General features: G+C 51.7%; 1 protein-coding gene across 1 annotated transcript; it reads left to right on the top strand.

Moving 5' to 3' along the window:
• The first annotated feature begins 746 nt into the window (after positions 1-746).
• MS4A15 (membrane spanning 4-domains A15) lies at positions 747-9,327 on the top strand. Its single transcript, XM_017678410.3, has 7 exons — positions 747-1,031; positions 3,485-3,607; positions 5,694-5,750; positions 6,875-6,967; positions 7,311-7,424; positions 8,274-8,406; positions 9,177-9,327. The coding sequence occupies exons 1-6, from the start codon at positions 747-749 to the stop codon at positions 8,388-8,390; spliced, it is 789 nt and encodes a 262-aa protein (XP_017533899.3). The 3' UTR covers positions 8,391-8,406; positions 9,177-9,327.
• Positions 9,328-17,780: the final 8,453 nt, after the last annotated feature.

Below are 17,780 nucleotides of genomic sequence, written 5' to 3'. Positions count from 1 at the left end.
AGATCGTTACCAGTGTTATTATCCCTTTATATGCAGGGAACCTGAGGCACAGTGACTGGAGAGGTCAGGATTCAAATCATGGTCTCTGTTTCCAGAGCCCTGTGCTGAACCAGTTAATGCCAATGAGATGCATGACTGGCTTCGATTTTATTGTACAATCTGGCGGGTCTCACCCTGCTGCTGTTGCCTAGTAAACTTCCCTCCTGACAACTGGTGGTCTTCCCCAAAGTGCTCACACAGCGTTTCCATAATCCATGCCTATCTGCGCTACATCAAAAGCAATTGCTTGGGTAGCCAGAGAGAAAGTCTCCATAGCTGGAGATCCCAGAGGAATTATTTACACAAGCTCCCTAGCCTCAGAGCTGAAGGACAGGAAATGGCAGATGAGTTCCGGTCGGTGGGTAAAGAGGTTTGTGCCGGCTCAGTGGCCTCACACCAGCTGTGTGTTCTTGGGCAAGTCACTTGCCCTTTCTGGGGAAAGGAGGAAGTTTAAATCCATGCCCCTCCTAAACATTCTTTCCATGGGATGTAGCACAAAGATTAAGAGAGAGTGGCCTCTGGGGTCAGGGAGAGGGGAATTCAAGTTTTGGCTTTGCCTCACCTAGAGGCCCTTGACTTTGGACATCCTGTCAGGTCTCTGTGTGAAGCCTCCTCATCGACAACCCCAGATTTTGGTGCCATGTTCAGGGGGCCACAGTGAGCACGCTACACGGCATGTTGTTTATGATCTAAAAAGCCTGATGCAAATGCGTAACCATCCTCATTACTATCTCCTGAGCCCTCATCCCCCAGGCTCTCTGAGCACAATGTCCACGCCGTCCACCAGCAATGGGGTGTTTGTCGTCATCCCGCCCAGCAACGCCAGCAGCCTCCGCCCCCCTCCAGCCATTCTGCCCACCTCCATGTGCCAACCTCCCGGGATTATGCAGTTCGAGGAGCCACCGCTGGGGACACAGACACCAAGGGCCACCCAGCCACCTGACCTTCGGCCCATGGAGACATTCCTGACGGGAGAGCCCAAAGCCTTAGGGGTAAGAACAGCCTCTCAGGATTCCCCAGGGTTGGGCTGGGAGGAAGCCCCCCAGCTCTGCAGCACTTATGGACATTTTGGAGCAGGGGCAGGCACTTGAGAAATATTTTGTAAGGACCTGGGGTTCAGCTGTGCACCAGGCAGACAAGGACCTGTCCCCATGGGACTCACACAGCACAAACCAGTGACAACTGATGAAGATAACTCCAAATAGGGCAATGAGGTCGAAAATGATGGATGGGAGGGGCAACACTAGCAAGGGTGGGCAGAGTGGTCTCTGTGGGGGCTGACATTTAAGCTAAATCCTAGATGCTGGACAGCAGCCAGCCAGCGGGAGATGGTGGGTGGGGGCCCAGCAGGTACAGGAACAGCCAGGGCAAAGACCTTGAGGTGGGAATGAGTGTGGCCTGGTCAAGGGTAAAGCAGAAGGTTAACACGGCTGCAACGTGAGGAGCAAAGGGAGGTGGGAGATGAGATGAAGCTGCAATGGTGGTGAGGGCAAGCTCATGCAGGGCTGACAGCCCAGGAAAGACGGCCGCTAAGGTCCTTTCCAATCTCAGATGGCCTTGAGATACTGGTCTCTGGGAGGAAATAAAAGATAGATGATAGACAGATAGATAGATGATGATAGATAGATGATAGATAGATAGATAGATAGATAGATAGATAGATAGATAGATAGATAGATAGATAGATAGATAGATAGATAGATGATAGATAGATAGACGATAGATAGACAGACATATTCATCTTCATACATACAGGTAGTGTCTTCAGTTTACCTCTGGGCCTCAGTTTCCCCAAGTAGACGATGAAAGCATGGCTTCAGCAGTGGTGGTGGTGGTGATGGCAGCTCTCATTCACTGACACCCCCCCATGAGAGGAGCACACACTGAGCCAAGGAATTTGCATGCATGCTTTGTCTCCTTAGATCTCATCACCATCTTTTGAGAAGGGGTTGTAGTTTCTATTGGACAGATTAGGAAACTGAGGTTTGTCAAGGCTAAATAGTGATTTAGCCAAGACCATACAGCTTGTAAGTGGCATGCTGTACCATAGACAACCTGATGCCAAAGCTCTACTTTCAACCTCACCGCCCTGTAGCATTCAGAAGCCCTGGCTCGGACATGCTGGGATTTAGGATTCTGTGCTAACAGCTGCACCAAGTCCACTGGTGCCTGAAGGGACTAGAGATAATGAACAAAGATGGGGTCACTAAGTGCCGGAACCCTGAAACCTCAGAGCAGACCTCAGGAACTGATGACCTGCAAAGAAATTTGGCAAAACAATACAAATGGCTGGAACCCATAAAAAGTAGAAATTATAAGGAGGTGTTAGGGAGCATCAGCCAGTAAGAAGAACGCCAGCTTTGGAGTTAGCCAGCCTGCCACTTCATGGCTGGAAGATCTCAGGCAAGTGACGGTACATCTCTGAGCCTCAATTTTCCTGATCTCAAAAATTAGGATAACAATACATTGCATTAGGATTAAATGAGATAGATATCTGTGAAGCAACCAGCACATTGCTCAGTGTAGACAGGCACTCGCTACATGGCAGCCAGTGTTCTATGAGGCCTGATTCCAGTAGGTGGGGGCCCAGCAGCCGGAAAAGAGCTTGCAGAGAGGAGAGCAGTGCTGGCAGCGGGGACACCATGCCACCCGGGGAGCAGGAAGCTGAAAGACGTGCAGCCAGAGAGAGAGGAAGAGAGAAGATTCAAGAGGGTCAGACCTATCAATACCCAAGTTCTTGGCACTCCTGTTAGATACCTCACATGACCCCAAGAAAACGATTCTAGTTATTCATCGTCAACTCTGCCCATACATGGACCACGGTGGTCTGAGCAGTGGTGACCACTGCAACGCCCACAGGTCCGTTTAGGCATTAGGTGCCAGAAAGGGCTCCTGGATTAGACAGAGGTTGAATTCGGGGGCTTCCAATGTCCCCTCCCACTCAGTTCTAGAATTCAATTGTTACTGAAAACGTGGGAAGAAATGTGACAGAACTTGCCACAAGCCCACAGGTCCCCATCCTTGGGAAGACCACCCCACTTCTGGGAGTGAATGTGAGTTCACAGCTGGAATGAATGAGTGACAGACGCGCCAGTAGACTTCGCTGCAGGACGAGGACGGAAAGGGGCGGCATTCCGTGCAGGGAATGCCGTTGAAATGAGGGCTAAGGAAATCGGGAAGCAGCACAGAGCAGTGATGCTAGAGGTCCAGGGGTCAGAACCCACAGCGGATGCAAACCACAGAAACATGGGAACAGGCTCTGGGGAATCGGCTTTCCTTCTTAAAACCGTCAATTATGGTTGTTGGGATGGTGCCTCCTCAAAAGATGGGGCTGGGAGTTTCCCCGTCGCGGACCGCTCGCGGGGGAGCACGCTCTGCTCGGGGCCGCCAAGGGGCGGTGCGGAGCCGCGCCGCCCGCCTGACTGAGTCGCCCACTGCTCCGCAGACCGTGCAGATCCTCATCGGCCTCATCCACCTGGGCTTCGGCAGCGTGCTGCTCATGGTCCGCCACGGCCACGTGGGGATGCTGTTCATCGAAGGCGGTGTCCCCTTCTGGGGAGGAGCCTGCGTGAGTGCCGGGGCCCCCTGGGGGGCCGTGCCAGCTCACCTCTCCCCGCAACGCCACCCCCCACGTTCTCCTGGGCACCTCCGCTCCTAGGGGGGGCGGCCTGGGCCTAAACCTAACAATGAATCTCAAACCCTACTCGTTAACCTAAGCCAGACCCCACTCCTATATGTGAACAGCTCCCAGCAAAGAGTCTGCCACAGAGAAGGCCCCCAAAAAGCACAGGATGAAAGAAATACGGGCCAGGGTAGGGACCCTAACCACCTGGATGACCTGGATCCTGAACCTCACCCAGCCTCCGAACCCCCGGGGTAGAAACCTGTCAGTTCCTCTGGGGGTCCCAGCCCACCAAGAGCCCCTGGGAGTCTAACCTGCTTTTAATCCCCAAGCCCATTCCTCTGCTTGCACCCCAGCCATCGCTGCCCACCCCCGCTGGAGGCTCAGTGGGGTACATCCGCAGTCCTGTCACCTCCAACCCTGAGCAGGCACTGCAGCACCGACGCTTTGCCTCTCTGCACCTGAGCCTCCCAGACCCCACCCCCCCCACCCCCCGGAGCACAGGCTTCAGGGGAAGCCAGCGGGGTCTGAATCCCAGCTCCATCCTGTGTTACCACAGAGTCCCTTAGGCAAGTCACCCCATCTCAAGCCTCAGTTTCTCATCTACAAATCAGCTAGTAGTTCTGGCCCTGCCTACCCCACAGCGTGAAGAAATTAAGAACTAATGCATGTGGGAGCCAATTACCCACCCTTGATTCTGCACCAAAGGGAGAGGATCAGATTTGAGAGGTGCCTCCTTCCGGTGAGTGGTGGTTCCCAAACCCAGGGCACAGTGACTTCCATCCCCTGTCCCAGGCTGCCTCCATCAAGAGCTCAAAGCCCCCAGAAATGGGGCCCAGAGATGCCAGAGGAGCTGACCCACACACAGCTAGAGCAGGGGGGCCTGGCTAGCCTGTGGGGCCAGGCTCTGGCCCTTCAAACAGTTCCCAGTGACCCGAAGCTGGCAGGAAGTGTTGGCAAATGAGAGGGTCTAAGGGGGAAATTGCAACCGGAACAAAGGTGTTACTTTCTGCTCTGAGCTTCCTCCTGCCAGCTGTGTCACAAAGTATGCCCCAGTAAAGATTTCAAAAATGGTGGGAAGGGAAAAAAACAGTTACCCTGCCTTACAAACCCAGGAGATATCAGGGCCGGGAGACCCCGGGCAGTTCACCTGTGAGCGCCAGCACTTGGTCATTCACTTGGGTCTCCACGTGGCTGGCCTCTGGGAACCCTGGGATGTCTCCCTGTAGCCCCCAGGGCCCCCCAACCTCTCCCCTGGCCCGCACTGGCCTCTCCCACCGTCTGGCCCCATGGTCTCTCCAGTGTGGCAGCTGAGGCCTTCTAACAGTAGGCCCAGAACTGGCACGGCACCACTCTGGCTACCTTCCCCCAGCTAAGCCGGTCGCGGGGACAGCCCAGGCTCACTGTGCAAGGCAAGTGCCAAGGGGCAGGCATGTGAGGCGGGATCCACTGGGAGCTGTCTTTGGAGGCTGGCCTCCCAGCCGGCCCCTCCCCACCTGCCCCAAATCGTCATCTGCCCGGTGCCCTCCCACGTGCTTCTCAGCTCAGAGAGGCCTGCCCTGACCACGCAACCTCGTGTAGCCCCCGGTGACCCCTCGTCACGTGGTCACAGCTCCTGTCCTACCGTACTTCTTGACTGTTTATGTGCCAAGCCTCAGTCTTCCCCAGCTGGACCACCAGCCCCGTGAGAGCAGGATCCCGTCTGACTCATGCAGCTCTGTGGTGACCTGGGCACACCGCGCTGCTCACTTCAGGGTTGATGGATGACGGCTGGAAGGCACAGTGCCTTCCTATGAGCTCCTGATGACAGGAGGTCAGTGAGACCAGCATCCCTCAAGCTGCGCCCTGGCTCCCCGGGCGCGGGCCCCTCGCAACCAGGGGGCACCTCACAGGGAAGTCAGGAGGAGGAGGTGACAGCCGAGAGGCCGCTGCCCTCTCCCTGGTACCCGCACGGCCTCCGCTGAGCCCAGGCGTGGTGTGCCTGCCCTGGGTCCTGGCTGCAGCCTCACCGGGGATCCTCTTCCGCACACAGTTCATCATCTCTGGGTCCCTCTCAGTGGCAGCGGAGAAGAACCACTCCAGGTGCCTGGTAAGTCCGAGTGGGGGAGGGCGAGGGCAGGGTGGCGTCCACCGGCCCTCCCTATCCGCTCGCCCATAGGGCGACTTCCACAGACACTGCCTGGGGGCCTGCTGAGTGCCAGGTGGGGGCGGCAGCCAGACCCCAGCACCACGCAGGAGGGGCCGAGGTCCACTTTCAAAATACAACACAGAGCAGAGAGTGAGTGTCCCGGGACGAAGGGCTCACGGCTGTCCAAGGAGGGGGAGATGCAGAGAGCCCTCCTGGAAGAGGAGCCAGCTCAGCGGGGCCTGGGCGGGGATAGGATTCAGACATGGCTGGGGGCGGGAAGCAGGGGAACACGAGGAGGGGCCGTGGGCAGGGGTGCTACGGAAACCGTGTGTGGTTCCATCCACCAGGGCACAGGCCTGGGGAGGGAAATGGGGGGAATCAGATGGAGGGGTGTCCTAGGTCCCAGTGACAGGAGGCTCCAATGCCCTCTGCAGCAATGGGGAGGCCACCCAGGCTTCGAGCAGGAGCAGCCAAGCGCTGTCCAGGCTCCACGAACGTGGCAGTCAAGGGCAATCCCTGCCCGTGCAGAGCTTACGCTCTGATGTCTGGTTGGACACCCAACCCAAACTAACACGTGAGATAGTTACAGAGTGTGAAAATTGCTAAAAGGAAGCCCACAGGCCAATGGGAGAGTCACTCTGACCCCAAGCAGGTGGCCCTAGGCTGGCTGTTAGAAGGGGACAGCCACGGAAGAGCCTGGGGACCAGCATCCCAGGCCGGGAGACAGCAGAGAAGGGCCTGGGCATCAGGAGGTGGAGCAGGAGCCAGGACACTGGACTCTAAGAGGCAGACCAGAGGTGGGGGGAAGGAGATGGGGTGGGGCCGGGTGCCCAGCCTGGGGGAGGGCACGGGGGGCGGGGGCAAGGAGCCTGATGCAAACCCCGCCAGAGAGGATGAAGGTAGGGGAGGCCGTTGTCCTGGGGTCTGGGAAAGGAGGGGAGTCAGCAGGAGCACCACACGCACCCGGCGGGGCCCCTGCGGCCCGGCCCCGGGAGGGCTGCGTCCGGAGGCCCAGGTGCAGCACTGCTGCCCCCTGTCCTTTCTCCTCCCCTTGCCTCTTCCCTCTGCTCCTCTCCCTCCGGCAGGTGAGGAGCAGCCTGGGGACAAACAGCCTCAGCGCCATGGCGGCCTTTGCTGCGACGGCCGTTCTGCTCATGGATTTTGGTGTCACTAACTGGGTGTGTTGCCAGACACACAGGGGTGGGGAAACGTGGGAGAACAAGAGAGCCATGCCCTGGAGGTGGGGGGAGGAGGGAGTTTGCAGCCCCCGGAGGCCCAGGGCCCTGGCATTGGCAGGGCCAGCCAGGCCCAACAGATCCCATGTCCCTACCCCAAGAATGGGCAGTGGGGGCACAGGGTGGAGTGAAGGGGGGGCACAGGGGGTGCCACCCACCGGCTATGTGACCTTGGGTAAGTTATTCTCACTCTGGCAAAGTATAGAAGGGCCTTTTCTTCATTCGGGGCCCCCTTCTTCACTCCTAAACTCTTGGCTTGTCTTGACTGTGCATTTTTGGCCCCTAGGATGTGGGCAGGGGCTACCTGGCCGTGCTTACCATCTTCACCATCCTGGAGTTCTTCATTGCGGTCATTGCCACCCACTTCGGGTGCCAAGCCACCCGCGCCCAAGCCAACGCGGTGAGTACTTCCACCCCGGCGCCCATCCCCGGCTTGGGCCTCTGAGGAAACAGTTGGCCTGGAAGGCGCCCTTCCTACCCCTCTCTTCGTGCCTCTGGGAAGCAATTTGCAAGGATCGCGCCCAATAAGCTTGCCAACTCTCTTAATATCCGGGTACCCAAAGAATCTTTGCGGGAAGATGGGACTATGTTCCTCACGGACACAAGGGGGCGCCATCACCAAAGGCCCAGCTCCTGTGTAACCTGGATGCTGAGCAGTCGAAGGCTTGACCTCAAAAGGGAATGGGAGGGGGGCATTCGTGACAGGGGAACCAGCTGCAGTAAAGTCATCCTCCGGCGGGAAAATGCGGGCCGTAAGGCGGGGGTGCTGCCTGGGAGGTGGCTTTGTGCAAAACGAGAGGTGAGGCTATTGAAAGTCTTTGAGCAGGAGTGTTTGCTCAAAGGGAAGGGTGAGTGGAGGGGCCTCAAGGAAATCAGTCTGTGGTGGTGAGGGGGCATGGATTGTTGAAAGAAGGGGATGCAGGGGGTTTGGGGATGGGGGAGCCCCACGGAGGCCAGTGCTGTGGTAGGGAAGCTATGACCAGTGCGGGGGTCGACCAGAGAGAAGGAACACCAGAACTATAGTCCCTAGGGAAATGGGGCTTTTGCCCATTTCCTTCACCGCTGCATTCCCAGTGCCTGGGTCACCGTTGGCCCCAGTAAATATTTTTTGAAATATTAGTTGAATGGGTGAGTCAGCCAATTCAGACTTGCAGAACTCATTACCTGGGCGCTGTTCTCAGAACACCCACAAGGAGGCGCTATGGCATCACCTCCTTTAGGACTGTCATTGGATTTTCTTTCTCTGCAGCCTGTGATTTTCCTGCCAAATGCCTTCAGCACAGATTTCAACATCCCCAGCCCCGCAGCCTCTCCACCCCCTGCCTACGACAACGTGGCCTATATGCCCAAGGAATCATCCGAGTAGATGGTCACGCTGGCCGGTTGGTGTCCAGCCCTTCCCCTGTGGGCCCAGCCTCTGCCCCCAGTCTCATGATTAGGGGGCAGCCCCGGAATCCTCACATATCATGGCACCCGAGTGATGTGTTTCCCAGGGATGTAGGTCCCTCACATTTCCCACATTGGTTTCTTTCCTAAAAGAACCAGTTGATGTCAAGGGTGTATGTCCCTCAGCCCCCTGGTACCCTTGCTATCCTCTGGGAACACCCCCACGTGCTGCTCAGCATTTATGTCTGCTCATAAGAGGAAACCATGACCTCGTGGGGAGCCAGGTTTGGGGGCTGCCCTGGCCCTCAGGCCTTAAGATCATTAAGCACAGAAAGCACAGAATCCCCTAGAAAGGGGAGTTCTGTGTCCAGCCGCCCTGGCTGCAGAGCTGGCATGGCCCGACCTCAGGTCTCCAGGCCCCAGGATCAGCTCTGTTCTTGGAAATCTGCTGCCACGTCCTTGGGCCTATTTTCCCACCTGGACACTAAAGCCTTGAACCAGGTGACATATAAGGCCTTTCCAGCTTCCCTGGGCTCCCTCAAGACCTGGTCTAAGCCAGGCATCGTCCCCACGCTGCCTCTGGACATGTTCACTTTCCTCTGTAAAATGGAGTCAGCATCAACACTAGCCCTGCCCATCGCCCAGGGTAGGGGAGGTTGCCAGTGGGGGGGCTAAAGCCAGCCCACCGCACCCCAGTCAGCATCCATGGAGTGCAGAGATGGTGGCCCTTCCCCTGGGAGGCTCAGGGCCGCCCTGTGCCTTTCAGCACCTCCCCTCCCTGAGCCTGAGAAGCAAGTCGGCCCCTGGAAATTACCATGAGATGGGCTGGGTCTGCAGGCCAAGAAGACACCTCCACCTGGTATTCAGATGCCCTGGGGGATGGCTCATCTCATCCATACAGAGGGAAATAAACAGTGTGGCTTACGCTTTGGAGCTAGTCTCCTTGGAATAACTTTTTCTTTGTAACCTCAGGGCTTTGAAAAGTTACACCATATTTACCAGAAGACCTGGGGAAATGTCCCCCTATCACAGCAAAAGGGCATCTCTGGGTGCTGGGCTCGGGTGGTGTGAGCCTTACACTTGTTCTGTCCCCACCTGGGCCCAAACCAGCAGGCATTCCTACCCCCACTTTACAACCGAGGACGCAGAAGCATGAAGAGGTTCAGTCAGATGCCCATGGTCACCAAGCTAGTAAGTGGCAGTGCTGGCACTTGAACCCAGCTCCATCTGACGTCAGGGTCCATGCTCTTGCCAGTAGCTCTCAAGTCCAAACCCAAGGGTTTTCCACCAGCCCCTTCCCTCCGTCCTCTTGTTTCTTCACCCCAAAGACTGGGCTGGGGCTGCGTTCCTCAACACCCCCATGTCTTCATCCAACAAACTCCCGATTTTCTTTCAAAGCCCAGTTTAAACGTGGCCCTTCTGTGAGGCCTTCTCAAAAGAGGGTAGCTGACTGGGTGGCTGAGTGCCTTTCAGCCGCAGGACTGAAACGAGGGCGGGGCAGCGAGGCTCCCTTACGGAGACACTTGCCCTCAGCATCGTGCAGGTGCAGAGTTGGGGTGAGGGATACAACAAGCTTCGGCTTTCAAAATCCAGAGAGGAGACTTGAGGACTCAGACCTGTGAGTTTAAGACCACAAAGTCTGGCATTGGGGGAGATGTGTTTGCAGATTTAAGACCAGTTTTCTTCCCCAAGAGGAGATGTGGGACATTTCTGAACTGAGGGGAGAAGTAGGGAGAGTGGGGTGGAGGAAGGGAGGCAGAGGAGGAAGAGAAGGCCTAGCCCCAGGCTGGGACTCCCCCTGCCTGCCCTCTGTGGACCGAGTGTCTCAGGAGAGATGTGGGAGCCAAAACCGCAGATCAGCTGGGAGGAATTAAAGAGCTGGATGTTTCTGCACATCCCAAGCTGTGATGGTAAGAGACTGAAGAACCCTAGAGATGTCCCAGACAGCATGGAGCCAGCATATGGTGACAAAACTCAGGGCCCTATACTCCTATGTGAATAGAAGTAAGTAAAAGCATCAGAAACCTTCCTGTGTCCCCAAGAGAAAACACAGAGTCTGAGGGGGCTGATGTGCAGTGTGGATCACATGAGGCTCTAGCTTTATAGCAAACTTAGAGTAGAGACAGTGGCCACCAGCGAGAGACCAGCAGGGTCAAGCCACCTCCACAGAGGCCAGCAAGGGCTTGTGGACCACAAGTCAAAGAGAGTGACTGAGTGATCCTGAATTGGCACAACTGAATTTCTACCACTGAGAAGAGAAAAGGGAACAAAGAAGTAATTCCCATGAAGGAGAAGAATGCCAGAAACTGCAAATCATTCTTAAGGGAAATTAATGAAGAGCTAAATAAGTGAGATATATATATTAATGGACTAGAAAGCTTGACATTTGTTAAAATGACATTTATCTCCAAAGTTCATCTACAAATTCAATACAATACCATTCAAAATTCCAATGGTTAATTTTGGGGGACGTTGACAAGATAATTTTTAAATTCAAATGGAAATTCAAAGGATCTAAACTATCCAAGGAAACCTTAAAAAATAAATTTGGAGGACTTAAACTACCAGGTTTCCAAGACTTGTTATAAAGCAATAACTAAGACAGCATAGTACAAAAGCAGACAGAGCAATGGAATAGATGAAGAGCCCAGAAACAGACCTCACACATACAGTTCCCTTGATTTAAGACAAAGGTTCCCTCAATTCAGTTGGCAAAAGATGTTCTTTTCAAGAAATGTTCCAGAAAAAATGGATATTGGTATAGAAAAAAAATGAACCTTAATTCTATTCACATCATATATAAAAATTAATTCAAGATAGGTGATAGACCTAAATTTGAAAACAAACTTCTAAAAAAATATACAGGAAAATATTTTTATTACTTTGTGACAAGCAAAGATTTCTCAAGCCAGACACAAAAAAACACTAATCATAAAATAAAAGACTTATAAATTGGAGTTTATTAAAATTAATAACTTCTGTCTATCCAAAAGACCACAATAAGTGTGAGAATGTTCCACAGACTAGGGTATCTTGAAACACATAATATCTGGCAGAAGACTCATAAACAGAATATATAAATAACTCCTAAAACTAAATAGAAAAAAGAGAGATAATTCAACTGCAAATGTACAAAAACTTGCATAGGCACTTCACAAAAGATGAGATCATGGCCAGTAAGTGGGTTCAACATCATTAGTCTTTAGAGAAGCACAAATTAAAATTACAGTGAGACACTACAGCACATCAACATGACTAAAATGAAAAAGACTGACTATTCAAGGGCTGGTGAGTCTTGGGAACTCCTGCATTCTCGTACATTGCTGGTGGGAGTATTAATTGATATAACCACTTTGGAAAAAATATTTTGCTAAATGTTAATCTAAACATGTGCATATAGAATAAACCAACAGTTCTATTCCTGGGTATATACCCAACAGACAGGAGTGAATATGTCCACTAAAAAGAGACACAATGAAAGTTTTTCACTGACAGCTTTACTAAGAATAACAAAAAGGTGGAAATATCACCAAATGTTCATCAATAGAATAGGTAAATAAATTGTGATATATTCATTAAAAACTGAATAAAAAAGAATAAACTGCTAGCCATGGCAATCAGGCAAAAAAGAAATAGAAGGCATCCAGATTGGCAAGGAAGAAGTTAAACAGTCCCTGTTTGCAGATGACATGATATTGTACATAAAAAAACCCTAAAGAATCCACTCCAAAACTACTAGATCTAATATCTGAATTCAGCAAAGTTGCAGGATACAAAATTAATACACAGAAATCTGTTGCATTCCTATACACTAACAATAAACCAGCAGAAAGAGAAATCAGGAAAACAAATCCATTCATAATTGCATCAAAAAGAATAAAATACCTAGGAATAAACCTAACCAAGGAAGTGAAAGACCTATACTCTGAAAATTACAAGACACTCATGAAAGAAATTAAAGAAGATACCAATAAATGGAAACACATCCCATGCTCATGGATAGGAAGAATTAATATTGTCAAAGTGGCCATCCTGCCCAAAGCAATCTACAGATTCAATGCAATTCCTATCAAAATACCAACAGCATTCTTCAACAAACTAAAGCCAATAGTTCTAAAATGTATATGGAAACACAAAAGACCCCAAATAGCCAAAGCAATCCTGAGAAGGAAGAACAAAGCAGGGGGAATTAGGATCCCCGACTTCAAGCTCTACTACAAAGCCACAGTAATCAAGACAATTTGGTACTGGCACAAGAACAGACCCATAGACCAATGGAACAGACTAGAGAGCCCAGATATAAACCCAAGTATATATGGTCAATTAATATATGATAAAGGAGCCATGGACATACAATGGAGAAATGACAGCCTCTTCAACAACTGGTGTGGCAAAACTGGACAGCTACATGCAAGAAAATGAAACTGGATCATTGTCTAACCCATACACAAAAGTAAACTCAAAATGGATCAAAGACCTTAATGTAAGTCAGGAAACCATAAAACTCTTAGAAGAAAACATAGGCGAAAATCTCTTGAATATAAACATGAGCAACTTTTTCCTGAAGGCATCTCCTTGGGCAAGGGAAACAAAAGCAAAAATGAACACATGGGACTACATCATGCTAAAAAGCTTCTGTACAGCAAAGGACACCATCAGCAGAACAAAAAGGCATCCTACAGTATGGGAGAATATATTTGTAAATGACATATCTGACAAGGGGTTAACATCCAAAATATATAAAGAACTCACAAACCTCAACACCCAAAAAGCAAATAACCCAATTAAAAAATGAACAGAAACTCCTCCAAAGAAGAAATTCAGATGGCCAACAGGCCCATGAAAAGATGTTTCACATCGCTAATTATCAGGGCAATGCAAATTAAAACCACAATGAGATATCACCTCACACGAGTTAGAAGAGCCAACATAGAAAAGACTAAGAACAACAAATGCTGGCGAGGTTGTGGAGAAAGGGGAACCCTCCTACACTGCTGGGGGGAATGTAAACTAGTTCAACCATGTGGAAAGCAATATAGAGGTTCCTCAAAAAACTAAAAATAGAAATACCATTTGACCTGGCAATTCCTAGGAATTTACCCAAAGAAAACAAGTTCTCAGATTAAAAAAGACATATGCACCCCTATGTTTATCGCAGCACTATTTACAATAGCCAAGATATGGAAGCAACCTAAGTGTCCATCAGTAGATGAATGGATAAAGAAGAGGTGGTACATATACACAGTGGAATACTATTCAGCCATAAGAAAGAAACAAATATTACCATTTGCAACAACATGGATGGAGCTGGAGGACATTATGCTCAGTGAAATAAGCCAGGTGGAGAAAGACAAGTACCAAATGATTTCCCTCCTTTCAGGAGTATAACAAGAAGCAATACTGAAGGAACAAAACAGCAGCAGACTCACAGACTCCAAGAAGGGACTAGTGGTTACCCAAGGGGGGAGGTGAGGGAGAGCGGTGGGGAGGGAGGGAGAAGGGGATTGTGGGGTGTCATGATTGGTGCACATGGTGTGGGTGGGGTCATGGGGAAGACAGTTTAGCTCAGAGAAGACAAATGGGAAGTCTGTGGCATCTTACTACATTGATGGACAGTGACTGCAATGGGGTATGGGGGGGACTCAATAATAAGGGTGAATGTAATAACCACATTGTTTTTCTTGTGAAACCTTCATAAGACTGTATATCAATGATACCTTAAAAAGAAAGAATAAACTGGTATACCTAACACACAAATAAATCTCTGAGTGAAAGAAGGCCATACTGTATCATTCCATTAGTATGAACTTCAAGAACAAGCAGCACACCGGTGGGGACAGAAGTCAGCACAGTGGTTTTGCCCTGGGTAGTACCGTCTGACTAAGCAGGGCATGGGGCAGCTGTCCAAGGCATGAAAAATACTCTGTGTCTTGATCTGGGTGATGGCTACATGGGTGTATACATATATAAAAACCAGTCATGTTGTGCATATATACCTACTTTATATAATTACCTCAGGTTTTTTTTAATAGGAAGAAAAGGAACAGAAAAAGTTACTGTATTAGTGATCTATTTCTGTGAAACAAATTACCACAAACTTAATGATTTAAACATCCCCCATTTATCTCAGTTCTGTGGGCAGGACCCAGGTACAGCTTAGTGCCCTGGGTCTCACAGGGCTGTGGGAAGGTGACAGCCAGACTGTGTTCTCATCTGGAGGCTCAACTGGGAAGAAGCCTCTTCTAAGGTCACACCGGTTGATAGCAGAACTCCTCTCCCTGCAGCTGTGGGGCCGAGGGCCTCAGCGTCTGTCTGGCTGTCAGCTTCCGTCAGCACCCCCACCCCCAGCCAGGCTGCCCGGAGCTCCTTGCCACCTGGGCCCAGCATGCGGCGGTTTACCTCTTCAGGGCCCGCTAGGGAGAGAGACTCTAGACTCACCTGCCAGTGGGATGAAGTCTTATGTGACAGTGTGACTATGGGAGCAGCATCTCATCACCTTGATATCGCCTGTTGGTTCAAAGCATGTCATGGTCCTGCCCGCACTTGAGGGGCAGGGTAATCGGGGTCCACCTTGGAATCTGTCCACTACAGTTATGCTTCTGCCCATTTATATTTTGCAGATGTGCAAATGCAATGTGTTTCATTGTCTCCCAACTTAAAAAGCCCCATTTGAGCCCCTAAGCCCTGTGGTGTGGGTTTATTTTTCTCTCCTCCTTAACAGTTTTTCTCCCCTCTCACTCACCTCTCCAAAACCGCCTTCTCCAAGGCAGTTGTCAGCGACCTCCTTGTCACCAAAGTCAATGGACTTTTTTAAATCCTTATTTTAATAACGATCGCTCCATCCCTTTCTTAAGTGTTGCCTACCCTAGGCCCTCCTCTGTGCACTCTATGCCCTCCCAAAGGGATCTCACTGCTGCTTTGGTGTCACTTAATGTTTTATTCAGCAGGTGCTTATTGAGCGCCTACTATGTGTCCAGGCTCTGGGAACACCAGACATTAGCCAAAGTCCCTGCCCCCATTGAGCTCCATTAGCTGTCTCTCACTATGCCGACAGTTCCCAAATCTCTAACTCCCACCCAGATTTCTTTCTGAGCCAGCTTCAGCACCTACTTTCATGTCCCACTGAAAAGCAATTTCCATCTTCTCTTCCAACTCAAACCATTTCCCTCCAGTGGTCCTTATGTCAATCAATGCTCACACAGACTTGCTGCCCAAACCACAATCCCAGCATCATGCTTGGTCCCCATCCCTCGGCCCCATACGTGGTCACACCACTGGTTCTCCCTGCATTGGCCTCCTCAGCTCCGGTCGCCCTCCCCAGCGTCCTTCCTGGCACCTGTGGGCTGCCACCTTCATTCACCCACATCATGGCATCAGCCTCCCAGCCTCCTAACCTGCGTCCCCAGCTCCAAGTTCACCCCACCCACCTCTGGGCTAGATAACAGCTAGAGGGAATCTTCTAAAGTGCAAAAGCCATAGTATTACTGCTCTGCCTACAGCCATCTGGGATGCTCCTTTGCCCTCAGGCTGGAGTCCAAGTGCTCTGACAAGGTCTACAATGCCCTGCAGACAGGGCCCCCTCACCTCTCCTGCCTGTCTCTCCGCACCCTCCTCCTCCACTGGATATGGCAGCGTAGTGAACCGGGGAGACCCTTCTGCCTGGAATGCTGTTCCCTGCCTGCCCCTGCTCCTCTGCTTTTTGTCTGGCTCACTCCCAACCCTCCTTCACACCTCAGTGTAGACACCACTTCCACCAGGAAACCTTCCCTCTCTCCCTTCTAGGGAAGTGGCCTCTGCTGGGCTGTCGGCACACCTGCAAACCCAGGGTCACACCACAGCCCCTACAAACAGCTGTCTTCCCCACTGGACTCTCTAGGAGTTGCCCGCTTTTTCTGCAAAGCATTACTACAGACTTGGTGGCTTAGAACAACACACTTATTATTGTGCAGGTGTGGAGGTCAGAAATCCTAAAAGCAAGGGGTCAGCAGAGCTGAGTTCCTGTGGAGGCTCTGGCAAGAGCCCATTTCCTCGCATTGTCCAACTTCTAGGGGCTCATGCATTCCTTGGCTCATGACCCCGTCCTCCATCTTCAAAGCTGGCAGGTAACCCTGTCCTGTGCGAGGCAACCTAGTCACAGTTTGCAGGGTTAAGGTGTGACAGCTTTGAGGCCATTATTCTGCCTCCCACAGCCTCTGAGCTCCTCATCGGCAGTGCACAGCCTGGTGCCCAACCTGTCATAAGTGTTCATTAAAGGTTTTGTGAATGAGTGAGTAAATTAATGAACAAGGGCACAGGGTGGTGTGTGCATGTATATATGGTATGTTACTGAGTGTGAGGCACAGCCTCTAACCCAGTGAAAACCCACAGGTCCTAGGAACACACTCATGCCCTGTTGGAGGAAGTAAAGGTGGGGTGATGAAAGGGTCCAAGCAACTGAGGACAGGGGGCCCCACCCCACAGGAGGTGCTAGGACATGGATCTGAAGACTGGATGGAGAAAAGGATCTTCCAGAGCTATCGACTGCCTGGTCCACCCCTCACTGGAGGGTTGCCCCATCCAGCCAGCCTGAGAAAAGGTGAGCGACCTTTCATTGGGTGTGAGAGCTGAGTGAGTGTGGGGAGGTGTAGTCAGCCTGGTTGTGTGTGACGCAGACTTTGCATGATAGCTGAGCCTGTGGCCCTTGAGGATGCGTGGTGGCCATAATACTTAAACACAGCACCTAAAACATGCCAGGCTCTGCTTTAAGCATTTTACATATTCTAACTCATTTAACCCTCTAGCCACTCCATAGGTAATATTATCCCCACCTGGCAGAGAGGAACACTGAAGCCCAGAGAGGTGCAATGACTTGCCCCCGGTCTCACAGCTGCGAAGTGTTTAGAATCAGGGTGTGAAGTCTGGCAGAGCCGTGGGATGCAGAGACAGCTCTGAAGTGCTATGCTGTGCTCAACAAGCTGAGGGTAGTAAGTGCTGGCATGGGTGGTGACCTGGGGTGACCACAGCATGCTTCCCTGCCCACCCTCAGCATAATAACATGGGGAGAGAAGCCAGAAGGAAAGGGAGCCCACAGTGGGAGCTCAGGGTGGTCACACCCCACCCCCACCCCCTCCACCAGAACCACCTCACCGAGCGTCTGCACATGGCCCAGCACCACGCCGTGCTCGGGGCAGAGCGGGGACAGGGTGCCAGGGCAGAGGAAGATGGCTCCTTGCAGCAGCCTGATGCAGTTTGCAGGCCATGCCTGGGTCCTGATTCGGGCAAATCCAAAGTAACAGGAGGCTTAGGAGTCCCAGAAATATATGGACACTGACTAGATATTCCATGTCTAGCAAGTAGCAAAAACCAGGCAAGGAGAGGCTTTTCTGACTCC

Source organism: Manis javanica, unplaced genomic scaffold (assembly GCF_040802235.1).
Source record: "Manis javanica isolate MJ-LG unplaced genomic scaffold, MJ_LKY HiC_scaffold_25, whole genome shotgun sequence".
Taxonomy (NCBI): Eukaryota; Metazoa; Chordata; class Mammalia; order Pholidota; family Manidae; genus Manis; species Manis javanica.
Note: the sequence above shows the minus strand (reverse complement) of the source record. Positions and strands in the feature narration are given on the sequence as shown.